The following is a 21,539-nucleotide window of genomic DNA, read 5'->3' as shown; positions in this document are numbered from 1 at the left end:
ACGTGGAGGTGTCTCCTCTGTATTGCTTTCACCCCCAGACGTGCTCCGAGAGCGTGGGGGACAGGCAGCTTACGCGGCATATTTTGGAGCCTTTCGGCACTTAAAACACTACCCTCCCCTCTGGCTCCGCCACTGAGAGTGCCCCTTCTCCACTGCTGCCACCTGCCCACTGCTGCCACCCACCGCTCACCTGCAGTAAGGCTGCCACCACTGCCCTGGTGTTGTAGACACGGTTGCAGCTGACAAGCTCTGCTGCCTGCCTTTCAGGCAACTAACACTTGGGGGGCGGAGCCACCCCTGTCAATTAGTTTCCTGGCCCAGAGAGAGACCCCACCTTTTCCAACATGAGATGTTTTAATTGTGTGTCAGGGAGGGGGGCCCGGCCCTGAGTAGGTGGCTGCAGGATCACCCCATGGGGAGCCCCAGGAATAGCACTTGCTCTGGGCCACATTCTGGGCCAGAATGCCCTCCCTCTCTCCTCTGCCTGAGTGCTCCTCCCAGGCCCTCCTCCAGTCTTCAGGAGAGGAAGCAGAGGCCCCTCCTGTCCACAGGTCCTGGGGCAGCAGGCAAGGCTCCTCACTTCTGGAGGGACTGGAAGACGGAGATGACGGGGTCCTGGTGGCTGGTCACCACCAGCACACTGCGGAACTTGTCAAAGAGCATCAGCAGGTGGGAGCGGCGCACATTCTCATTGTACATGATCTCCTCCAGGTGGTGGCGGCCCCGGAAGTAGTGCAGCAGCCTGCAGGGCAGGAGAGTAAGAGCCTCAGCTCCAGCGGCAGTGCGCCTTGGGTGGTGGGCAGCTCATAGGTCCCTCTGCGGGGAGGGAGGGGCTGCAGAAGAGGCAGAAACGCAGCTCCAGGATGTGGCTCCTCTACATGGGAGCACCTCTGCCCCCTGGCAGCAACCCATCAGGTGCGGACGTGCCCGAAGGGGAGGTGCCACACACCATCCCTCACCTTCTGGGGCTACCCTCAGCTCCTTGTCCGGCACCCTTCACAGCAAGGGGGTTGGACGAGGGAAGTTGGGAGCAGGCAGAACCAAGACTGAGGATGGCTGGAGTAGATCGGAGGCTGGCAAGTGCTGGACATGCACAAGCCCTTGAAGAGAAAGGGCTCCCCGTATCTTGCCCTTCTCTGGTTACCTGGCAAACATGCGCAGATCTTCTGGGTTCTGGGCGGCTGGGACACTGAGGATTGCTTCCCGCTCGTGCTCTGAGAGGCTGGTCAGCAGATTCTCTGTCATGCGCTTGTTGACGGGAGAGTCTCCCCCGGGAAGCAGCTCTGCGCTGGAGTTGTCCATGCTGGGGCTGGTGAGGGTCATGTCATCGCTGCTGGCTGCCAAGCAGAGAAGCCCCAAATGGAAGGTGGAGAAGTGAGTGTTAAGGCACCCGCCTGTCATATTCGCAAAGCATCATTTTTTATGGCGCCTCCCCCCAGTCTGCGACAGGTCCCCCCTCCTTCTGAAATCTGTTGGAGGGGACCACGTGACAGGGCCTTTTGTCCGCAGGCCTCAGGCCGTGGGAGTCCTCCCATCAGGCCCTATTCTTGTCAGCTTTTTGCCATCTGGTAAAGCCTTTTTGTTCAGGTGTGATAAAAACCTGCCCCTTGGCTTTCTCAGGAAGGGAGCCAATGCCCTCCCATTCAGGGCAGCAGACTTGGCAAGGGGGCTGAGAAGAACTGGATGCCATGCAGAGGGAATACGGCCAGGGACACCCCCCTTTCCCTTTTAAAGGTAGGACGTGTTCCCAAAACACAGCCGAGCCCCAAGCTTCCTTCAGGCCGGTTCCTACGTACTTGGAGAGCCAAAGTTGAGCGCGTTGGGCGTGCTGAGGCTCCGGCCTCCAACTCGGGCCGCGAAGGGCAGCTCCTCCCCCCTGGCTCGAAAATCCTCCTCCTTGGGTGGAACCATCAGGCAGGCGTAGGTGTGAAGCTGAATGAGGAGCCGGTGCTGCAGCATCCAGACCACCATCTGTATGAGCTGCGTCTGGTGTGGGGAGAAGGGAGAAAGCAGCCGTCAGTGGCGAAAGGAGAGCTTGTTGGCCACATGGCAGCTAAGAGTGCGTCTTCCTGGACAGAGACCTCTGCAGCCAGGCCCCTGGCCCCCAGAGGCTTAAAGCCTCACCTACCTCCTGCACTGGTGGAGCAAGAGGGTCCTTGAACTCTGACAGAGAGACAGGCAAGGAGAACTTGGATAACACAGAAGGCAGGTCATGACCAGGAAACTGACAGGAGAACTCTTCCGCCAATGGGGAATATCTGCAGAGGAGCAGGGAGAGACACAGCTCTTTTTTCCTTCCCTGCCTGGCCCTCCAAGGAGAGCCAGATGAGGTCTCATCAACCAAGATCCTCACAACCGCCCTGTAAGGCAGGCTAGCCAGAGAGACCAGCCCAGGACAGCGTAGGGAGGCCACACCCTGTGACACTCACAGACACAGGGTGGCACTGGGGGACAGCATGTAGACGTTGTTCTCGCACAGCGGGTAGACCACAATGGCCTTGCCCCAGTAGATCAGGTGTGCAGCCAGCTGGAAGACCTGCAGGAAGGGAGACAGTGCTGCTTGTCAGCCGGGGGGGGGGGGGCCTTCATCCGCTGCCCTGCACCACCCCAGAAGCGGCAACAGGAACAGCTGCTCCCAAGAGGCCCCAGCTGGGTGCCCACCTTCTGCTTTGGATCCTCACATGAAGGGTGGGGGTCTGAGCAGAGGCCAACCCCCAGTCTTCCCCTCCAGCCAGTGATATAGATTTTAGGGGCTAACCTAACTTCTCTCAGAGGAGGAACATTAGGAAAAACATGACTAGTGTTTTTCTGTTAAAAACAAGGTAGAAAATGTCAAGATGACCTGCAGAGAGAGAAAAACATGTGTGTCATAGCTTTCCCAAAAGGAACATTCCAGGGTCTTGTGAAATCAAAGTGCAAGCCAGAACTTCTCCATACATGGATAACGGACTTCCCAGTGAGGGCTAGAACCATGTACCAGTATGCCAAATGAGGAGAGGGAAGTGACATGAATATCACATGGGTCACTTGTTTTTCATAGAGTACAAGTACAGGAGTTTTGGGTGTGGTTGGGAGGAGGAATCAAAGATCCACCATGGGGTAACTTAGAACCTGTATCCATCCTAATCTATTCTTAATCTGTAAATAGCATGTAAATAAATTTTTCTATATGCTTTTAAGGGAGTCTGTGTCTGCTTAGCATGTTGACCCAGAGACCAAGTCCCAGAAATCTCTCTATCAGATGGGACTCTGGTTGTTCTCTGCTAAGCAGTTAGGAAAAATACCAAGCAACTTAAATTGGAAAAGACATGGGATACAAGTTCTCCCTGTACATGATGATTTCTCCCCTGCTTGCACATGATGTCTAATGGTGTGAGTGGTGCAAGCAGGTAAGTATGTGTTTAAGTGTTGTCTAAGTGTCTGTCTGTCTGGTCGACCAGAGGTTGTTGCAGTGGAGCTGCAGTGGAGTTGCTGCAGTGGAGTTGCTGCATGAGGGTGTGGACCTCAAGGTAAGTACAGGGTACAGAAGTACAGTAATGTACAAGGTACCCTACCACAAGGTAAATACTGGGTACAGTAGGAGCAGGAGATTGGGAAACCTGCTAGTCTGGTACCTTAAGTAGACCTTGTTGGGTAAATAAGGGCCCTCGGGGAAAATTGTGTGTATCCCCAGTGATTTTACTGTCTGGGTAAGACAGGTTCCAGTTCTGGGTGGCCAGAACTGCGGTGAAACAGGTAAAAAACATTGTCTGGACCCTTGTGTGTGGTAGACATACCTGTGAGAAAGTTAGTAAGCAATCTTTAATTAGTGCTCACTGTCCTTTTAGAGACAGAGTTTAAATCTGTAAATATTAGAGTGACTCAAGCAGTTTCTATAGTTAAAAATTCGCTTTAGCAGCGTAGCAACTTGGCAGTTCTCCTAAAAATAGTCAGTGAATCTGCTTCCTGTCTAAGGCTGTGTTCTTTTAAGCTAAAGTGAGTTAATAGTTATAACAGAGCTGTGTGCTTGTGTGCTGGTTAAAAAGAATATGGAGCAAAGTAAGAATTAAGGAGGAGCGAATACGAGGAAAGAAAAAATTAAAAAGGACAATGTGCCCATTGTTGATCCAACAATGAGATCTAACAGAAGATAGTACCTGAAGTGATAAGGCTGACGTGGCATCTGAAGAGAAGAGAGGTAAGATTGTATTGTGAGTGTGCTTTCAGTGTTGGAAACCTCAGAATGGAGGGAAGTCTGAAGTAAGTATGAAATGTTTAATTCTTTTGCATGTACATTAGAGCTGTAAATTATAAGCATGTGTAATGTGAAATATGCTATTTATAGGTGCAGATGTGTATAAAGTGAGTAATGTGTTGGAGTGTTTGAAGTCCATGGACATGTGTGAGGTGTGAGAATGAGAGTGATAAGTAAATATAATACATGCTGTAGTATTATGAAGTGCTCTTTGTCAAAGTTCTTCCCTCACAGGAATTGCTAATTGTTATGCAAACGTTAGTAAGCGTCACTTCCAAAGTGACTGTGAACTTAAGTAATGAACTCATTATGATTTTGACTTTATGCTGCCTGTTTATTTCATGTTTCTTTGTTTCATGTTGTCTATCACACGTGCCTTATCTCCTATTGTCTAAATAGGGTATGTAAACTTCTCTAATTCTTCTGGTTGCAATTAGTGCTTCTAGTTGACTTCTAAGTATAGTCAGCTAAGTTAACGGCAGTGATTTTTTTTTAACAGTGAGTGGAGTCACTCCAGTTTTCAGCCTGGCCAGGCGCGGGAAATCTAAGTTTCCCTAGTTATACATGTTTTTTGGACTTTAGAAAGTCCTGAGTTTTTTCAGTTTAAATGTTAAAAGAAAGAAATTCCTGCTTGTGCTTTTAGTAAAAGTTAAGCTAAAATTGTCTGTCTGGGTGTTCACCAGTTGTTTGGCAATTTCTCAGCCTGGTTGCGTAAGCTCCCTGTTGCAGCTATTTTTAACTGTGATCTGCTCGGTTCGAGTAAGAATTTTTTCTTTCTGCGCAGTCTTGTGTAAAAAAAATAAAATTGAAAAGATTTTACTTGCAAGTAAAATAATGCTTAAAATAATTTTTTAAAGGCTGCACCTCAAGTTACTAGTCCACAAAGAGAATTTTAGTAGCTTGCTGAACAGCAAGGCAAGATTCTGAACTTTTGTTCCCAATAGACAGTGAACCAACATGGTAAAGGGATTTTTACTTGTTGAGTACCTAGGTTGCAAGAAGTTGCAAGGGCAGCAGTTGATGGGGTGTCTGAAACCCTTGAGGACAAAGTCTTCCCTCAGTAGGGCTAAAAGCAATTTGCAAAGCTATCCCCTTGGTTTCCCTTTCCCACTGGAGGTCTACAGTTGCATTCCACTCTAGTAGGTTTCTGGCAGTCTACGGAAGTGCCACCTTGTCACCTTCTGTGGGTTGTAGGTTCCTTGCAGCTAGGAATGCAAGCCCCTCTGGGTTGCTAGGTTATTTTAGTTCAGGCTTTGCAATGCTACTAAGTCTAAACCATACATATTCATAACACTCTCCTCTGCTGACTGAACCTAAATGAATCTCATAGTTGTTTGCAGTGCTGCAGTAAGATCTGCTTTGTCTTTACCTTGGAACACAGTTGTAGCCCTGCCTGCCTTGCAAGTGGCTGCATCTCTTCTAGCTTTCCTACAACCGTGATCTTAAGTGGGAAGTGTCAGTGTGGGTGAGCTATGTTGCTAAGTGGGTGATGGCACTGGTTTTCTTTCTTCCTGAATGCATCTTTGTACCTGACCTAGTTACTGATAGGATTTAAAGCTGCAGTACATGCCAGTGAGTCTGTATTCTAGGAGAGCCTGATGTGCAATTGCACACCTCTCTGCAATGAAGTATCCACATTTTAATAGAAAGAAGGAAAAAAAAAACGCTAGTCCCCTAAAGTTGGTTTTAGGGGCACATTCAAATTGTGATATAAATTAGAAATGAATGAGCATGATTAACTTATTCATTCTTAGTAAAAGAATTGAAATAATAATTGGAAAGGTGATAATCTCTCGAAAAAAAAAATTTCCTTGCTATGCTACTTTATTGTCATCTTAAAGTTCAAATTGTAACCCCTTCCAGTTCTCTTCTGGTACCTGGGTAGCCTATTCTATTAGTGTGCCACTGTGCTGTTATGTTGTTTATAATGCTGCCATCAGAAGGACGCTTCTGCTGGCAGTATAAAGTTAATTAAGTATTACATGAAGTAATTAATTTTGCTGTGTTTTGCCATTTGGCATATGTGTGTTTTTGTTAGTATTTTCTTTTATTATCTACCATGTATAATAACATGCTTATCAAGTATATGTAAAAGAAGGTTGAAGAAAATTTGCAAATGCAGGAGCAAGGTGATTTGAGTGAATAATCCTTAAAATAATGAAAAAAAAAAGAACCTGAACGTTCCAAGTTCAAACAAGCAGCACTATACATTCCCAGACCAAGTCCCACCTGGCAAGAGGGGGAGAAAAGCAGCTCTATCCGCCCGCCAGTCCCAAACATTCATGGGAACATTTGAGGGAGATTTGGCCTTTCCTCCCTCTGGCAATGGGGTTGCACACGACTCTCCTCCCAGCCCACCCAATCAGGCAGCAGAGGAGTCCCACATGCTGTGGGGGAGGTGGGGAATGGGGGCGAAGGGATAATGGCTGGCTACCAACTGGTCAATGGAGGCTGGAAATTCAGGGAAGGGGCTTGAGCTCAGGGCCAGGCAGCACCTCCAGTCACCAACACATCAGGGTAGGACCCCCCCCCCATTTTCAGGGACTGCATGCCCCTGAACACTGGTTGCTGGGGGCCCACATGCGGGGGAGGGAAACAGGTGCCACTGGCTTCCTGCACAACCTGTGGTTGGCCACTGTTGGAGATAAGTTGCTGAACTAGATGGGCACAGCAGAGAGTCAGGGGTTCCACCCTAGTGCACCTCCAGTGGCCCCCTGGGGCAAGCAAGGGGTTATTTCTCCCCCACCACACCCCATATGTGCTCTGGGGCAGCAAGGGTTGCCACTCCAGAGAGGCTCTTCCAGCAGCACACAGCTAGCACAGGGCCTGGCCTCAGCCCGCTGGTGCAGCCCCCTGCCCTTGAGGCCCCTTCTTGCCCTCCTCCTGCTGGCGGCACTCTGGGTCCTGGACTGAAGAGGAGACCGTGATGGGGGCAGAGGGGGCACTCTTGACCCTCCCAGGACTGAAGGCAGAGGGACCTGGAGCAAAGCAAGGTCAGCATCCTGGGCCAGCTGTTGGAGGTTCTTCACGGCCGAGGAGGTTCTGATCACGCGCACCAGGGCAGGGGAGCAGTCCAAGGGCAGCTCTTGGAGGAGGGCCTTCTCGTCTCCGAGCAGCAGCAACGCGTGGTAAGGCCTGGAGCGAGAGGACAGAGAACAGGCCCCTCACAAATTAGGAGCAGGTGCAGAGGGCCCTGCTGGGAATCAATGGCAGCCTTTCCATACCAGATACTCTGTGGGAATCCCAAGTGGACCAGAGCCTTGTTCACCGCTTCCTCGCCCACGTAGGGCAGCTGGACACCCAGGCAAGCCCCACCCCATTCCATCATTTCAGGGACCCTGGGAGCAGCTGGTCCTCGAGGACCAAAGGTCTGCTGGGAAGAGCAGCCAGGGCTTGGCCCAAGAGGGAGCCTCTTCAAAGCATCTCGACTGGACTGGGGGGCACAACCAGCTTTTGGACATGGCACTGCAGGGGAAGGAGGCTCTGCCAAGGGCATGAAAGGGATCTTGCAAACAGCTCAGAACAGTTCCTTTCACAGGCAGAGTTGGGACTGTCTGGCTTAGAGCCTCCCCTTGGGCTGGACGAGTCTGCCTTGATCCACCTTGCAGGAATGTCGCCAAGAGAAAGGAGGCAGGACTTCCAAGTCCAGGAAGCACCTCCCACACCATGCACAGCAAACATGGCTCCAAGAGCACCTTTACCGAATCGCCTTCAAGCTCCTCTCGATGGCTTCCGGGGGAATGAAACGGGAGGCGACGGAGTGGATCTTGTGTGGCAGGCAGAAGCTAACTTCCAGCCAATTGTTGATGTGCAACCGAACCACACCGGTCGTGCAGAGGCTAGAGGTGGAGGGAAAGGTCAGCACTGGCTGCCCCGCATAGAGCCACAACATACCCCAAACCCCTGCTTCCTCCCCCTCTGCTGCTCCGTGGCACTGAACATGCAGAGTCCCGCTCTGAAGGGCACCCAGGGCTGGCATCAGAGCTGCCACCAACGCCTCACTTGTGGATCGTGGGAGCAAATCATCAAAGGCTGCTCTGATGCCAGACCCGGGAGCCCCACAGGGTAACTCTGCAAAGCCAGTGCCCTCCCTGGCACTTGGGGGAACTGAAGCAGCATGCCAGAGCTCAAAAGCAAGAGGCTCCTGCGGGAAGCCCCCCCCCCATTCCCGGATGTCCCAAGTCTGCACATCTGCCTCCTTCCAGCCTCAGAGGAAGCTGCACCACCCATCCTGCCCCAGAGCTGCAAAAAGCTGTTTATGCTGCAGCTGCAGCAGTGGTGGTTCCCCACTAGATGGCAGCACTGCCTGGAGCAGGGTGAGCTAAGTAGAGAGAGAGCCTTTCAGAGAGAGAGAGAGAGTCACCCTCTGGCACCTTGAACCACCCCAGACAGAGACCCAAAAGGGAACAAGGCCATGGCTCCAGTAACCAAGCACAGCAACAGCTATGGGTGTGCGTGTGACTGCCTGTTCCAGGGCAATGGGAAAGAGAGATGTCGGTCTCCAGGCCACCTGCAGCTCTCTGACACCTCCCTGCCACCTGCTGCCCCCTCCCCTAATCAAAGGAGCCGAATGTAGTCGCCGCCCTCCCAGGGAAGAGCTCCGGCCCCAGCTGCTCCTTCTCGCTGCTGTCCAGACGGGGCGGCCTTGAAGCCTCGCTCTCACCTGTCGTAAGTTTCCTTGAGGTCTCTGGCCAGCTTGCATTTGGGAAGAATGTGGAGGAAAGGTGACTGGGGGCCTTCTGTTGCTGGGGGGGAGGTGGAGACAGACAGATTTCACTCCGGGACTGCCTGAAGACCCCTCCACAAGGCAGCAGCAGCAGCGTTCCTGTCCAAGCTTAGCCACAGTCCCCTCATGTGCCCCACAGTAAGCTCTTCCCCCTGCAGGCAGGCTGCGAGTCAGACAGCCCCAGCAAGGCACAGGCCAAGCAGGAGGGCAGACGCGGCCCCCGAAGTGGGGGGCCAGTGGCAGAGGGCAAAGAGCCCACGGCCCTGGCTCCAAGGCAGCCGCCCCAGCCCTGCTGCCTTCTCTCCCAAGCACTCGCAAGAAGTGACATGGAGGAGCCATAAGGGGTGCATACCAAGGCCAGGGTAGTGCCTGCAGCTCACCTTCTGACATGGCTGACACTTCATCCTGGATGGCCAGGATCAGTTTGGCCTCTCTGGTGAGGTACTGACAGCGGCGCTCCTCGTGCTGGAGGACGATGGCAATGCGGCGGGAGAGATTGTGCAGGCAGCTGATCACAGAAGGGTCTGCAGTTGCCTGTAGGCAACAGGGAGGGAAGAGAAGGCAGGCAGCCATGTGGGACTGTGCGGAAGGCAGCAGTGCCAATGCGGCCCCTCCTGGTAACGGGCTCCCATGTCCCCCACGCCCAGAGCCGGAGGCTTCTTACTGACTCAGTCATAGAGTGCTGTGGCAACTGAGGCCTTTGGAGCAAGGCAGTCTCCCCCCCCCCCGCCCAATGGGATCATCAACTGGCTCTCAGTGATTCTGGAGCCTTTCCAACCTGGACCTCTCTCCATCCAAATTGACACGGCCACATTTCCCAGCCCACTAGGCAGGCTTGCTCCCTGCACAGAGGCCAATGCTATCGGATGTGTGCAGCTGACAAGGTGGGGCTGGAGAGGCAGGGTGCAGGCGGAATCGGAGCACACAGTGGCAGATAACTCCTGCCACCCAAACTGTGACTCAGCATTCCATGCTGCCAAAGTTCCTGCTGAGTCACTGTGCTGTGCTGGACCCAAAGCTTCTACACTGCTGCCCCTGTGCTGATTACAACATTTGGGCCTCTGCCTACTCCACCCGCCTGCTGCAGAGGAGTTCCACCCAGGGTCTGGAAGCACAGCCGCACAAGGCCATTTCCCTCACCTTAGGACCCTCCCCTGGGAGGGAATGGGGGTGTCAGAAGCCGACCCAGTCTTGAGGCTATCAGCAGTTCCGTGGCAGGCACAAGAAACTGTGCAAGAGAGGACTGGAGGGGATTGACTGGCACAAGGGGGCCCCAATGTACCACTGAGCCCACCCCACCTCATGCCTCTGTGCGGCCAGCATCACTGCACAGGTGGGTTTGCCACCTGGAGCAATGGATCCTCAGGGAATGAGGGGAACAACATCCAACCCCCGTCATGCCTTAGGTGGCATGTTTTGGGGGCATGGGGGGGAAGACACACATGCCGCATCCTTCTATTGAGCAGACATTGCTCATCCCATGTTCCCTTTGAAGCCTGCAAGGGTTGGGTCCAGAGTGACAGATGGAATGCTTGCAGGCTCTGCAAGGAGTGAACAAGAGGAAGCACCGCCTTGGGCGGCCATCTCAGTGTGCATCAGGCAATGGGAGGTTGGCCAGCGTGCCCTTACCCGTAAGGCAAACACAACGTTGAAGAGAATCATGGTGGGCATCTCGCGCTTCGGGGAGGGATCCGTCTTGGAGATCTGCAAAGCAACAAGAGATATGCAGCCAGGACAGAATGAACCAGAGGCAGGGAAGGGAGAGCAGAGCTGCACCTGTGCTGCTTCTGAAACGGGGGCAGCGGGGTGCAGAGTTCCAGGCGGCTAAAGCCAAGGGCAATCCCAAGAGCCAGGGCTGAAGAGGCACTGTGGGCGGGGCACGAGCTTCACCCCTGCGCAGGAACCAGAACTGTGCCCAGAACATACTGAAGAACCTGGCACACAAGAGGGGAAGACTGACAGTGCCAGGTGAGCATCTTTCCAGGCAAACCTATCTGCCAGAGCCAGACCCCGGAGAGCCCCACAGCACTCAGTGAAAACCTCCCGGAGAGGCCAGGCCACTCTCTCCCTCCACAGGTGCAGCCTGGGTGAGGAACACAGAGAGGACGCAAATAGCCCTTGCTGTGCTGCTCTTACCACAAAACAACCCATGCAATGGCTCTGCCTCTAAATGTGTTCTGGGTAGCACCAGGGCATGGGGAGGAGGAAAGAGTGCCTCTGAGCAGATGCAGAGCTCCTTTCCCTGATCACGAGCCACCACAGGGTGTTGCACATCAGGGGCTGGGCGCAGCATGCCACAATGCTTGGCTGGTTGTCCTTGCCAAGCCACCTCCTTATAGCAGCCCCCTCTCCACCCCCTTTCCCCTCCTGCTGTGGAGCCGGGAAAGGAAGTGCAGGGATTGGCTGTACTAAGCAGAGGCATCCCGAGCGCTTGCACTGAGCGCGGCCAAGGCTTGCTGAGCACCCTTGCCAGAGGGTAGAATTCCACCAAAAGTGTGGAGGCCTGACTGGATGACCCCGACCACTCTAAATGCCTTTCTGAGCTAAAGATGAAGAGAAGCGGTGCAGACCAGCCAGGTGCCATAGACATGAGGAGCTCTTGCAGGGGGTGCATATTGCCACTAGATGGAGCCAGAGAACAGGAACAACAGAACAGACCGACCCCCTCCCCCTGAAAAGAACTAGGTGGGCAGCCACTTTCCCACAGGTGTCTCTTGGGGAGAGGAGGCAATTGACAGGGGCTAAGTGTGTGCACTTGCGTGTAAACATGTACCAGTTCCAGCAGTCCCACTCAGAAGCCCAACTTCTCCACTCTCTGGAGATGCAGATCAGGCTAAGAGAGGGGCTGCCACGGCCTGCAGAGCCTTCCTTCGCTGGCTGCAGTCCTCTGGAGTGCCTGCTCACAGCCCCCCTTCTGCATGGCAGACTCTCCTATCTGCGATGGCACCCAGTGGCCTGGGCTGCCCTTTGAGGGACTCAGCAAAGGGCGGGGGCATGCGTCTGATCCCCATCGCCCTTTAGTCCCTCGTGGATCTGGGCACCCCAAGAGCCATTCAGTCGCCTTCATCACACCACAAGGATCTCCTCTTTTCAGTCCAAGTTCCAGCTCCTTTTGGTATAAATTGCTTGGGAATCTCCAGAGTTCTTCTCCTATCAAATGATCGAGTCCCCAAAGAGCTCACCACGTGGGTGGAGAGAAGGCCAGGTAACCATGGCCTTGGAGTAATCCAACCCCATGAGCCTGCCAGCCCTTCCCAATACAGCCTGCATGGGCCCTGCTCTGGACACTTTCACCAAAGGGTAGAGGGAGCCTGGCAAAGAGAATGCAGCACATTCCCTGGGCCTGCTCAGCCGCGTGTGGGCACAACACCCACCCAGCAGGCTCACACACGGCTGCACCTGTGACAAGCATGGGGCTCTCTGGAAACCCTTCCAGCCCTGTGGATAGCAGCCCTCCTGGGTAAGCAGTAGCAAGTGCAGAGGACCAGTCCCAAGCACAGGGCAGCAGCCCTGCAGTGGCACAAGGATGCTCCACAAGGGCTGCCCTAGGCACCATGAAGCCCACGCCCAGTTATACCTGCCCAAAGGCATGCTGCAGCAGCGTTGGATGGCCAACAAACCGGACATTGTCGATCTTCAGCTCAAACTTCTTGCCACACATGTCCGACTTGGTTGCCAGGATGGTTGCCAGGATGACGTCGGAGAACCTTCAAGAGCAGAAAGGGTTGTGACTGTCCTCGCCCTGCTTCCGAGCTGTCCCAGCGGCAGGCAAGATTCCCCACATTAGCCTCCATTGTACCCACACACACTGGGACACCTTCAATTCCATCAGTCAGGAAAATTAAGAGGCCACAGAGATCACAGCTCTCAAATCACTGGAATTACTGGAAGCGTCAGGGGCACAGGCAGAGGGGCGCGGGCATGCGTCTGTCACAGAGGACATGCTCTCGAAAGGATGTGGAAAGGTTAGGTGCAGATGGCATCAGCTGCAGGCCCTGGACTCACTACACTAAGTTGCGCACTGAGCCGCGAGGTTTGAGCAGCTCCTCCGAATGCGGGTGCGTCCATGCTTATACCATAGTCTTTCAAGACTGAAGGTTGCCAACCAACCACCATGCTTCAGGACAAGGGATGCCTGCACCCTGTCAGCCTCACCAAGCTAAGTCAAAGACTTTGAGGCAGAAAGTTCCTCAACAGACTTCTCTCCAGCTCGGCCAGCTGTGAAATGAGGGCTGGGGGGGCAGCTCCCCTGAAAAATAAACAGTGGAACAAGTCTTCTAGGAGGCAGGCCCTCCCAGAGGTGCCTACAAGAGTCAGTGCCAGGCAGATGCAGTGGACAGCAAAGGACCCACTGTTTGCCCTCCACACTGAAGGAAATGGGGGAGACACAGGCCTCCTGACCTCCAGGGCATGAACCAGTCAATCCTGGCCTCCTGGGCAAATGGAAAGAGATGTCCAGAATGCCAGCTGGCTGCTTCTTGGGCCTTTCTCTAGACTGCTCCACGTACTTCTTTAGTCCCCCTTCCAAGTGCCAAGCGTCTGTTGTTTTCCAGAAGAGAGATCCTCTCCAAAACAGGCTTGCCCACACAGTCTGCCTGCAGGCTCCAATCCAAGGATGGCAAACAGGGAAGGCCCTGGAACCCTCAGGTGGCTTGCGCCTCAGAGGCCTGCCTTGAACTTGATTGGGCAGCCACAGAAGAGAGGATGCCTGCCTCCACACATAGAGATCCATCAGTTTATAGAACCCGTTCTATGCCAAATGCCCTGAATGCAATGCCACTACTAGAATACACTTGTGCCAACTACATGCCCACTTCCAAGAGCTGTGCAGAGAGGTGCTGCAGGAGGCTCCAAGGAAGGGCCATGGCTCTCATGCTAGAAAATGTAATGTGAGAATGGCCAATCCATACAGTCAAGGGAAGATTTGCCAGGCAGAGGGGGATTTGAGTCTTGGCAGCTGTTGCGTGTGTCAGGAGGCAACTGGGAATCCAGGGGAAAACAAGGGAATGTACAATCTGGGAACGGGTAGGTGAGTGGGCACACTTTTCCCCATCACAGGCATTAGCAAGGAAAAAAACAAAGAGGCCCTCCACTGAGCCTATCCGAGACTGCAGGGAACGGCTGCACCTCCTTTGCAACCTGGGGCAGGCTCAGGGAGATTGCCAGCTTATCAGCCCCAGCAGCCAGGGCGGGAGGCAACCACTCACCACATCGTGCAGCCAAGGCAGGCCACAGGCAGACCTCGGCCATCTCATCCCCTCCCCCAGGAAAACTAGCAGTGCTCATTGTAGGGAATGGAAGAATCCTGCAAGGTGTTGAGGGAAGAAAGAGGGCCTCTTCCTCACACTGTATGGAAACGTGGGGATCAGGAAGAGAGACTGAAAACAGTGACCAGAGGAGACTTGCTTTCTCTCCAGAAACTGAACTCCTCAGGACCAGAAACGTGTAAATCCCATTCCGGCACTTGGAAGTCTGAGTCTTTCCACAAGGAACCACTGTTGCGGTTTTGCACTGCCACCCTTGGTGAGGTCCTAAAATGGAGGCTTTGCACAAATCTGAAACTGTGTCAAGGTTTTTCCTGGGGCTCTCTTTGGGTGGGTGGGGGGGGCCCTCACTGCCTAATGGTCAGGAAGCAAGAGAGCTGGATGCCATACAGCAGGACACAACAGCCTCAGCTCAGTCCCAACAAAGGCAAAACAGGCCAGAATTGGGCAGTGTTGCAAAGCTTAGCCACAAGCCTGCAGGAATCGCCACCATTCCCTTGGCACTTCTGAGAGTCTGAACTATTTGTTTCCATTCTGAAGCAAAGCAGAAGGCTTTGAAATTTGAGACATTTGGTCCTCCCATTTGTGAAGTGCTGTGTGGCTGTCTATTCTGCCCCAATAATATGGCTAGCAGGAAGGATGAGAGGTGACGTTCCCTCACTCCCTTGTCTCCAGGTCTGGTTCTCCTGCCTTCGTCTCTTGGAGCCAACACCTGCCTTTCTAGCCTGTCCTTGGATTCATCTGCAGCTTGGAGGAAAAGACAGATCAGAGACAAAGCACAAGGAGGTGGCAGTGAGAGGGAAGCCATTCAAGACAGAGGCTGGCTCAGAAGGTTTGGTCTTACCCCGACACCACCTGCTCATCACTGAGAGGACATGGCTCTCTGAAACAGGAACAGGAGCCATGAGCACCACTCAAAAACAGAAGAGAAGAATCAACCAGGCAAAGGAACACAACTTTAAAACACACTGAGGAACAAGGGCCATGTCTGTTCATGGCCAGAGAGAGGAGCTGGCACAATGGTCCTCTGGGAACATTTCTAAAGGGGGACACACACACAGAGGAGAGCACCGCTCCATCACCACCTGGGAGAATGAGGCAAATGCAGGGAGCAGGGGACTAGCAATGGCACCGATTGCTCAAGGGGATCTCCTTGACATCAGAGATTTGGGCTAACCAAGAGCTTCAGGGAGCTCCAGGTTACTGGAGACCATGAGCTCCTGGAGCAAGGGCCTTGGGTTTGATCTCATCCAGGAATCCTCTTGTTCTCAAGAGAACACCACCAGGAAGGATCATGCAGGATAGTTGGAATTCCATTTTCTGCCCGGCTTTCTTCAAGCATACAGCCTAGCCTAGTCTCCACCATGTGGCTTAACTTGCTAGGAAAAAGCTGTCAAATGGGGGCCTCTCCTCCCTCAGGCTAAGGCACCCAGCCTTGCTCTGTGCTCTGCAGCACTGTCCCTCTGGTGGAGACCTCTTGAGCCCTGGAACCCAGCGAGAACTCCAGTGGCCATTTGCAACTTCAGGTGCTAGATTGCCTTTCAGTCCAGAAGCAGCCTGCCAATTGCACTGGCTTGAAAGAGGACTGGGTGCCACATCCCTGCAACAATCCCCAGAGCTCTCCTACATTTCACACACAGCATTCTGTTTAACCATTTCCTCACAGGAGGACCTGAGCTCACCTGTGCTGGCCAACATGCCCAGGTCCAATGACCCAACTCATCCAGCTGGTCAACAGAAAGGATTTTTTTTTAGTAACCATGTGTTACCTGGAGTCTCCATCTGGGTCTTCCACATTGTCGCCAATACTGTTCACAGCATACCTACTCCTTGGCTTCCCTAGAAAAAAGGAACATTTTCAGAAGAGCAGGTTTGAGTCTTCACTTCCTGACTCTGCCCCCAACTTCCCTCCTAGTACCCGGGCTGCCCCATCTCCGAGGTCAACTGAAGCAATCGCCTGAAGCAGCACTCACTTCTGTCCACTCAGGGTCCAATCCCATCCAAATTTTCAGCACTGATGCAGCCATAACACAGCCCCAAGGTAAGGGAACAAATATACCCATACCTCGAGGAGGCCTCTGTGACTGCCTCCCCACCACAGGATGCTTTGCATGTCCCACTGCCACAACTGCACCGGCACTGGAAAACTGGATAGGATTGGGCCCTCAATTGCCTCCCATAATCCTCCTCCTCCTGATGCCAGATGCCATAATCACATCCTGTGGCAAAGAGTTCCACAGACTACTTACATGCTTCGTACCCTTTGCAAGCACTTCTGTGGGGCACCCGTGGGGTGAGAGCTCAGACCGGGCAATGGTTGCAACCTCTCTGAGGAACCACATCCTGTGCCATCCCCACATACTGTGGCAAGGAGTTCCACAGACTAACCACACGCTTTTCACCCTTTGCAAGCGCTTCTGTGGGGCACATGTGGGGTGAGGGCTCGGACCAGGCAATGAATGCAACCTCTCTGAGGAACCAGATCCTGTGCCATCCCCACATACTGTGGCAAGGAGTTCCACAGACTAATCACGTGCTTTTCACCCTTTGCAAGCACTTCTGTGGGGCACCTGTGGGGAAATGGCTTCAGCCTCCTTGAGGCTTGAGGGACTGAGGAGTCCAGAGTGGCCCCCTTGAGGTTGCTGCTGCTGCTGCCACCCTGCCCCACAGGTGCCCCACAGATGGAGCCCAGCAGGACCTGCTTCCAAGCCCTCCTGTGGGGGCAGCAGGGGCCAAGAGGGGAAGGGGAAGCCAGCCCCTGGACTTGTGTGTAGAGGCGTGAAGGGCCAGCCCAGAGCCTCAGAACACGTGTCCACGATACAGGCTTGTCAGTTCAGACGACACCTGCTCGCCTTAGTCCAAGAGAGAGAAGGATGCTTGTCGCCATGGGAACAGCATCCAGCCTGTCGGGGGCGTGGCCTGCATGTCGATGGGCGTGGCCTGTTGTCTCGAAGTAAGGCAGATGCGCGCAGGGCTGACAGCGCCCTGGCTCCCTCACGACGTGCGCATGCGCGGTGGGCCGGCGGCCGCGCTCGCTCCCGCACCGCGCGCGCATGCGCAGTGGATTGATTGGCGCCCTCGCTCCCGCACCGCGCGCGCATGCGCACTGGGCTGACTATAGCCCTAGCTCCCTCACCGGTCTGCGCGGCCGGGTTCCCGGGCCCCCGCTGGAACGGGAAGCGGAAGAGCAGCTTGTTGCCGCGGCTGCCGGAGCTCACCAGGATGACACTGATGGGGCTCGAGCTCTCCCCCATGCTCGCGCCGCCACCACCATAGAGGCGGCCGGTGCTGACGACTAGACGGGCGGAGACACGGGCTGTGCGTGCGCGCGCCCGCAGTTTGCGCGGTGCGCATGCCCAGTGGCCAAAGCGACGCCAGCTGAGGGCCCAGCTGTGCGTTCTGCGCAGGCTCAGTTGGCCTCAACTCTTGTGTGCCACTGAACGCACAGTGCCACGGCAAGGGAGCTGCCCGGAGGTGTTTACAGTCTAGATCAGGCCTTTCCAAACGTTTTAGCACCGGGACCCACTTTTTAGAGCGGCCATCAGTCGGGATCCACCGGGAGTGATGTAATCGACCCAGTGGTGATGTCATCGATCTGCTGGTGACATCACCAAAAGTGATGTCATCATCAAACAGGAAAATTTTAACACCCCCATACAACAAAATCAAATCAATTGATTAATTAAAAGTTTATAATAAGTTTACATTTATTATTATTATCATCATCATCATCATCATAAGAGCATAAGAAGAGTCCACAACATAAGAATGAGAAAATTAGGTCCCTGCCCCTGAGGAGCTCACCCATTTAAGCAATTGCCTCTGATTCACTCATGCTTGCTGTGACTTACTTATTCATAAGAACATAAGACGAGCCCTGCTGGATCAGGCCAAAGGCCCATCTAGTCCAGCTTCCTGTATCTCACAGTGGCCCACCAAATGCCCCATGGAGCACACAAGACAACAGACACAATCTGCATCCCAGTGCCCTCCCCTCCATCTCCCATCCCCTGCATCATCATCATCATCATCTTATTTTACTCACATCAAAATGACAACACAGCTGATAATGATCATACACACACACACACAAAAACACCACATTTATCAGCTGGTAAATCCTCATCCACACAGACATCTGCCTGACATCTAGGTGTAGATGAGGTACCTACGAAGGATGGATGCTGCGCCAATTATGGCGGTCTTCTGTAATTCGATTGGTGTTATTGCTGGGCATCCAGTTGTGCAAAGTACTTGTTAAATTGTGTTGATATTGTCCCTAGTGCTCCAATTACTATTGGCAGCACTATTACATGCTTCATCCAGATACATGTCAATTCTATGCACAGGTTGTGGTATTTGCATACGTTGTCCTGTTTATTTATTGTTGTTGTTGTTGTTGTTGTTGTTTGTTGTTGTTCACACAGTCATGTTATTTTTGACTGGATTGTTTATATCCACCTATCGAGTCCTTCCCAAGGAGCTAGGATAGGCAGCTATTTTTTGTCTTCAAGTTGTTGCCTTACAAATATCACCGGAGCTGTTGGGCTGTTCCTAGTAAGACGGCCTTTTGTAATTGGCTGATGGTGCTTGGACTCATCCTGATGGTGTTCAAGTGATGATGATGATGAAGAATATTTATATGTTCAGCAAAGCAGCCTTGAGTTCCCAAAGGCCCACTACCAAGAGGAAGCTGGGCAGCTTCAGTCCTTTTGGGTCTCATCTCAACAAGCACCTGGGCAGCCCTGCCCCTCATCCCCCCCCCCCAAATCCAGGGGAAGGAAGCTCTGTGGCTGAGGCAGTGATCTCTGCCAAACCACCTCAGGTTAAAGAGCCCCTTGCTCAGGTTGCGGGGAAGAACTTGCCTAACAGTGGCCCAGGAACCCCAAAAGAAGAGCCCAGAGATGGGCGGGAGGGTGGCTGCGCCAGAGCTCATGGGGCAGAAGGAGGGTTCACAAGCCTGACAAGGGTCCACAAGCCCAACAAGGCCCACAGGGGTGCTGTGTCTCCAGGGAGGTGGCTAGCAGAGAGGGATACTGCCAGCTCCTGGGAGCCATGTTTGGGCCTCTTCCAGTCCAGCAACAAGCAAGCAAGGACATCCCAGGGACCAGGACACCCAGTCCTGTGCTGCTGGTGCTTGACAGTGCACCAAGAGGGAAAGCAGCACAGAGGCTTGCAGCACAGGGGGGCTTAGAAGAAAAGGCCATCGCTCTGGACAAGACAGGCAAGGCGATGGGCTGGCAGAAGGCGCCAGGAGGCAGCTGGGCTCTGGGTTGCACCTGCCTGCCAACCAGAACCGCCCTGTGCATTCCACACTGCAGCAGGGAGCCCATGTCTTGGGACAGAGAAGACTGAGTCAGTGGCGTAGCTAGAGGGGGGCCGCTTGCCTCCGTTTTGCTCCCGCTGCTCGGAAGGGGAGCGGCTGCTTGCACGCTGCTGTGAGGCTCCCTGCAAAACGTACTGCTTCGCACCCCCTCTAGCTACGCCACTGGACTGAGACCCTTTTACCTTTCCTGGGGGGGGGGGTCCGTTGCGCTCTCTCTCTCTCTCTCTCTCTCTCTCTCACACACACACACACACACAGTGGAAGGGAGGGGCTCTTGAGAGGAAAGGATGCTGTTGGGGGCAGTTGCTTACAGGGAGGAAGGGGTGCTCTTGGGAGGAAGGGGGTGCTCTTGCGAGCAGATGCGGAGTGGAGACCACACCGCCCGGGGTGGAAGGGGTCTGCCCCCGCCCCGCGTCCCCCCCGACGGTGCGGTCCGGGCTGTCCCCCTGGCCCGGGTGGGTGGGGCCTGCGCCCCCCGCTGGAGGGTCCGCTCCGCCCCTTGGCTGGGCTGCTGGGGACTCCAAGATAAGGAGGGCGGACTGGCGACGGCGGCTGCTATAAAAGGGGCGCCCCCCGGCGCGGCTCCAGCTCGAGTCCGCCCTCCTCGAGAGCCGCCGCTGCCGCCTGCTCGCCTCCTGCTCCTCCTCCGACGTGGCCATGGTGCTCACCGCCAGCGATCGCCAGGTGCTCCAGAGCACCTGGGGCAAAGTGAGCGGCTGCGACGACATCGCCGCCGAGATCCTGGAAAGGTGGGCGGCGGGGCTGGACGGGGCGGACTCGACTGGACTGGACGGGGCGGATGGGACTGGACGGGGCAGACGGGATGGGAGTGGACGGGAGAGGACTGGACGGGACGGGCCAGCCTGCTGGAGGGGTGGCTGCCACCCTGGCTGTCTGTCCCTGACGGCTCCCCCCTTCCTCCCGGCAGGCTGTTCCTGGTCTACCCGGCCACCAAGACCTACTTCCCGCACTTCAACTTGGCCCGCGGCTCCAGCGATGTGCGCCACCAAGGCCAGAAGATCGTCAAGGCTCTGGACAGCGCCCTCAAGCACCTGGACAACCTGCGGGCCACCCTGGCCGACCTGGCCGACCTGCACGCCTACAACCTGCGCGTGGACCCGGTCAACTTCAAGGCAAGCCCTTCCTTTCCCCTCCGCCCGCCCGCCCGCTCCGACGGGGCGCACGTCTTGCAGGCTCCTCTCCTGAGCCTCCCACCCGCGGGCAGTGCGGAGTCTGAGGCTGGAATCCTCCCCCCACTTACCTGGGAATAAGCCCCATCATAGCGCTTACTTCTGAGTAGGCATGCCTAGGCTTGGACTCTGATCCCCTTCCCTTTTCTTTCTTGCAGCTGCTGGCCAAGTGCATCCACGTGACGCTGGCCACACACCTCCGGGGCGAGTACTCCGCCCTGGCCACCCTGGCTTGGGACAAGCTCCTGGCCGAGGTGTCTGAAGTCCTGTGCGAGAAGTACAGATGAGGGGACCCTCTGCTAGGTGAGCCCTGGCTCCCAGGAGCTGCTGCCGTCGGGGCTCTGCTCTTGGCTCTCCTGCTGTCAGACTGAGCAATAAAGTGCATGATCCTCTCTCTCAACTCTGGCTGCCTCTCTCTTCTGGGCTGTTGGGGGGGGCGGTTGGTGGTGGCAGAACAGGAGGGGGCCATCACTAGGAGTGACCCACTCTGACTGGCAGTGGGTTCTCCAGGTGCTTAGGCAGAGGGGGGCTTTTCCTTCCCTGCTGCTGGGAATTAAATGGGGGGGGGCTCCTTCTGCATACCACTGAGCAGCAGCCCCTCCCCAACCCTGCCAAGTCCCAGTGAGCACCTCTCCCCCTTCCACACACTCCAGTCCCTGGATCTCCCTGTCCCAACTAGCCACTTTGGTCACCAGACCCCCACTGGTGGGAGCCAGGACATCTGTATGCAGCCCCGTCCTAAAAGGCAGAGCGTCCCAGTTAGTGCAGCGCTTGCAGGGCTTTGAGCCTGCTCCACTGG

At 54.6% G+C, this 21,539-nt stretch overlaps 2 protein-coding genes across 5 annotated transcripts; one reads left to right on the top strand and one right to left on the bottom strand.

The window, feature by feature from the left end:
• Positions 1-335: 335 nt before the first annotated feature.
• NPRL3 (NPR3 like, GATOR1 complex subunit) lies at positions 336-17,555 on the bottom strand. Of its 4 annotated transcripts, none has more exons than XM_066640733.1 (14): positions 17,361-17,555; positions 15,994-16,063; positions 15,069-15,107; positions 12,538-12,667; positions 10,590-10,664; positions 9,341-9,494; positions 8,898-8,979; positions 7,936-8,073; positions 7,213-7,369; positions 2,430-2,536; positions 2,129-2,258; positions 1,797-1,986; positions 1,145-1,337; positions 336-742 (listed from the first exon to the last, which is right to left on the bottom strand). In XM_066640733.1, the coding sequence occupies exons 1-14, from the start codon at positions 17,476-17,478 to the stop codon at positions 577-579; spliced, it is 1,749 nt and encodes a 582-aa protein (XP_066496830.1). In that variant the 5' UTR covers positions 17,479-17,555; the 3' UTR covers positions 336-576. The 4 variants fall into 4 exon arrangements, with proteins under 4 accessions (XP_066496830.1, XP_066496834.1, XP_066496831.1 ...); XM_066640737.1 differs by having other exon boundaries at positions 17,443-17,520; XM_066640734.1 differs by lacking the exon at positions 15,069-15,107.
• A 2,573-nt stretch (positions 17,556-20,128) lies between these two features.
• On the top strand, positions 20,129-21,132 carry LOC136663798 (hemoglobin subunit alpha-D-like). The gene is made up of 3 exons (XM_066640739.1): positions 20,129-20,299; positions 20,479-20,683; positions 20,899-21,132. The coding sequence occupies exons 1-3, from the start codon at positions 20,208-20,210 to the stop codon at positions 21,025-21,027; spliced, it is 426 nt and encodes a 141-aa protein (XP_066496836.1). The 5' UTR covers positions 20,129-20,207; the 3' UTR covers positions 21,028-21,132.
• Positions 21,133-21,539: the final 407 nt, after the last annotated feature.

This window comes from Tiliqua scincoides, chromosome 13, assembly GCF_035046505.1.
Source record: "Tiliqua scincoides isolate rTilSci1 chromosome 13, rTilSci1.hap2, whole genome shotgun sequence".
Lineage (NCBI taxonomy): Eukaryota > Metazoa > Chordata > Lepidosauria > Squamata > Scincidae > Tiliqua > Tiliqua scincoides.
The sequence above is the reverse complement of the archived record's forward strand: the minus strand, read 5'-3'. Positions and strand labels throughout refer to the sequence as shown.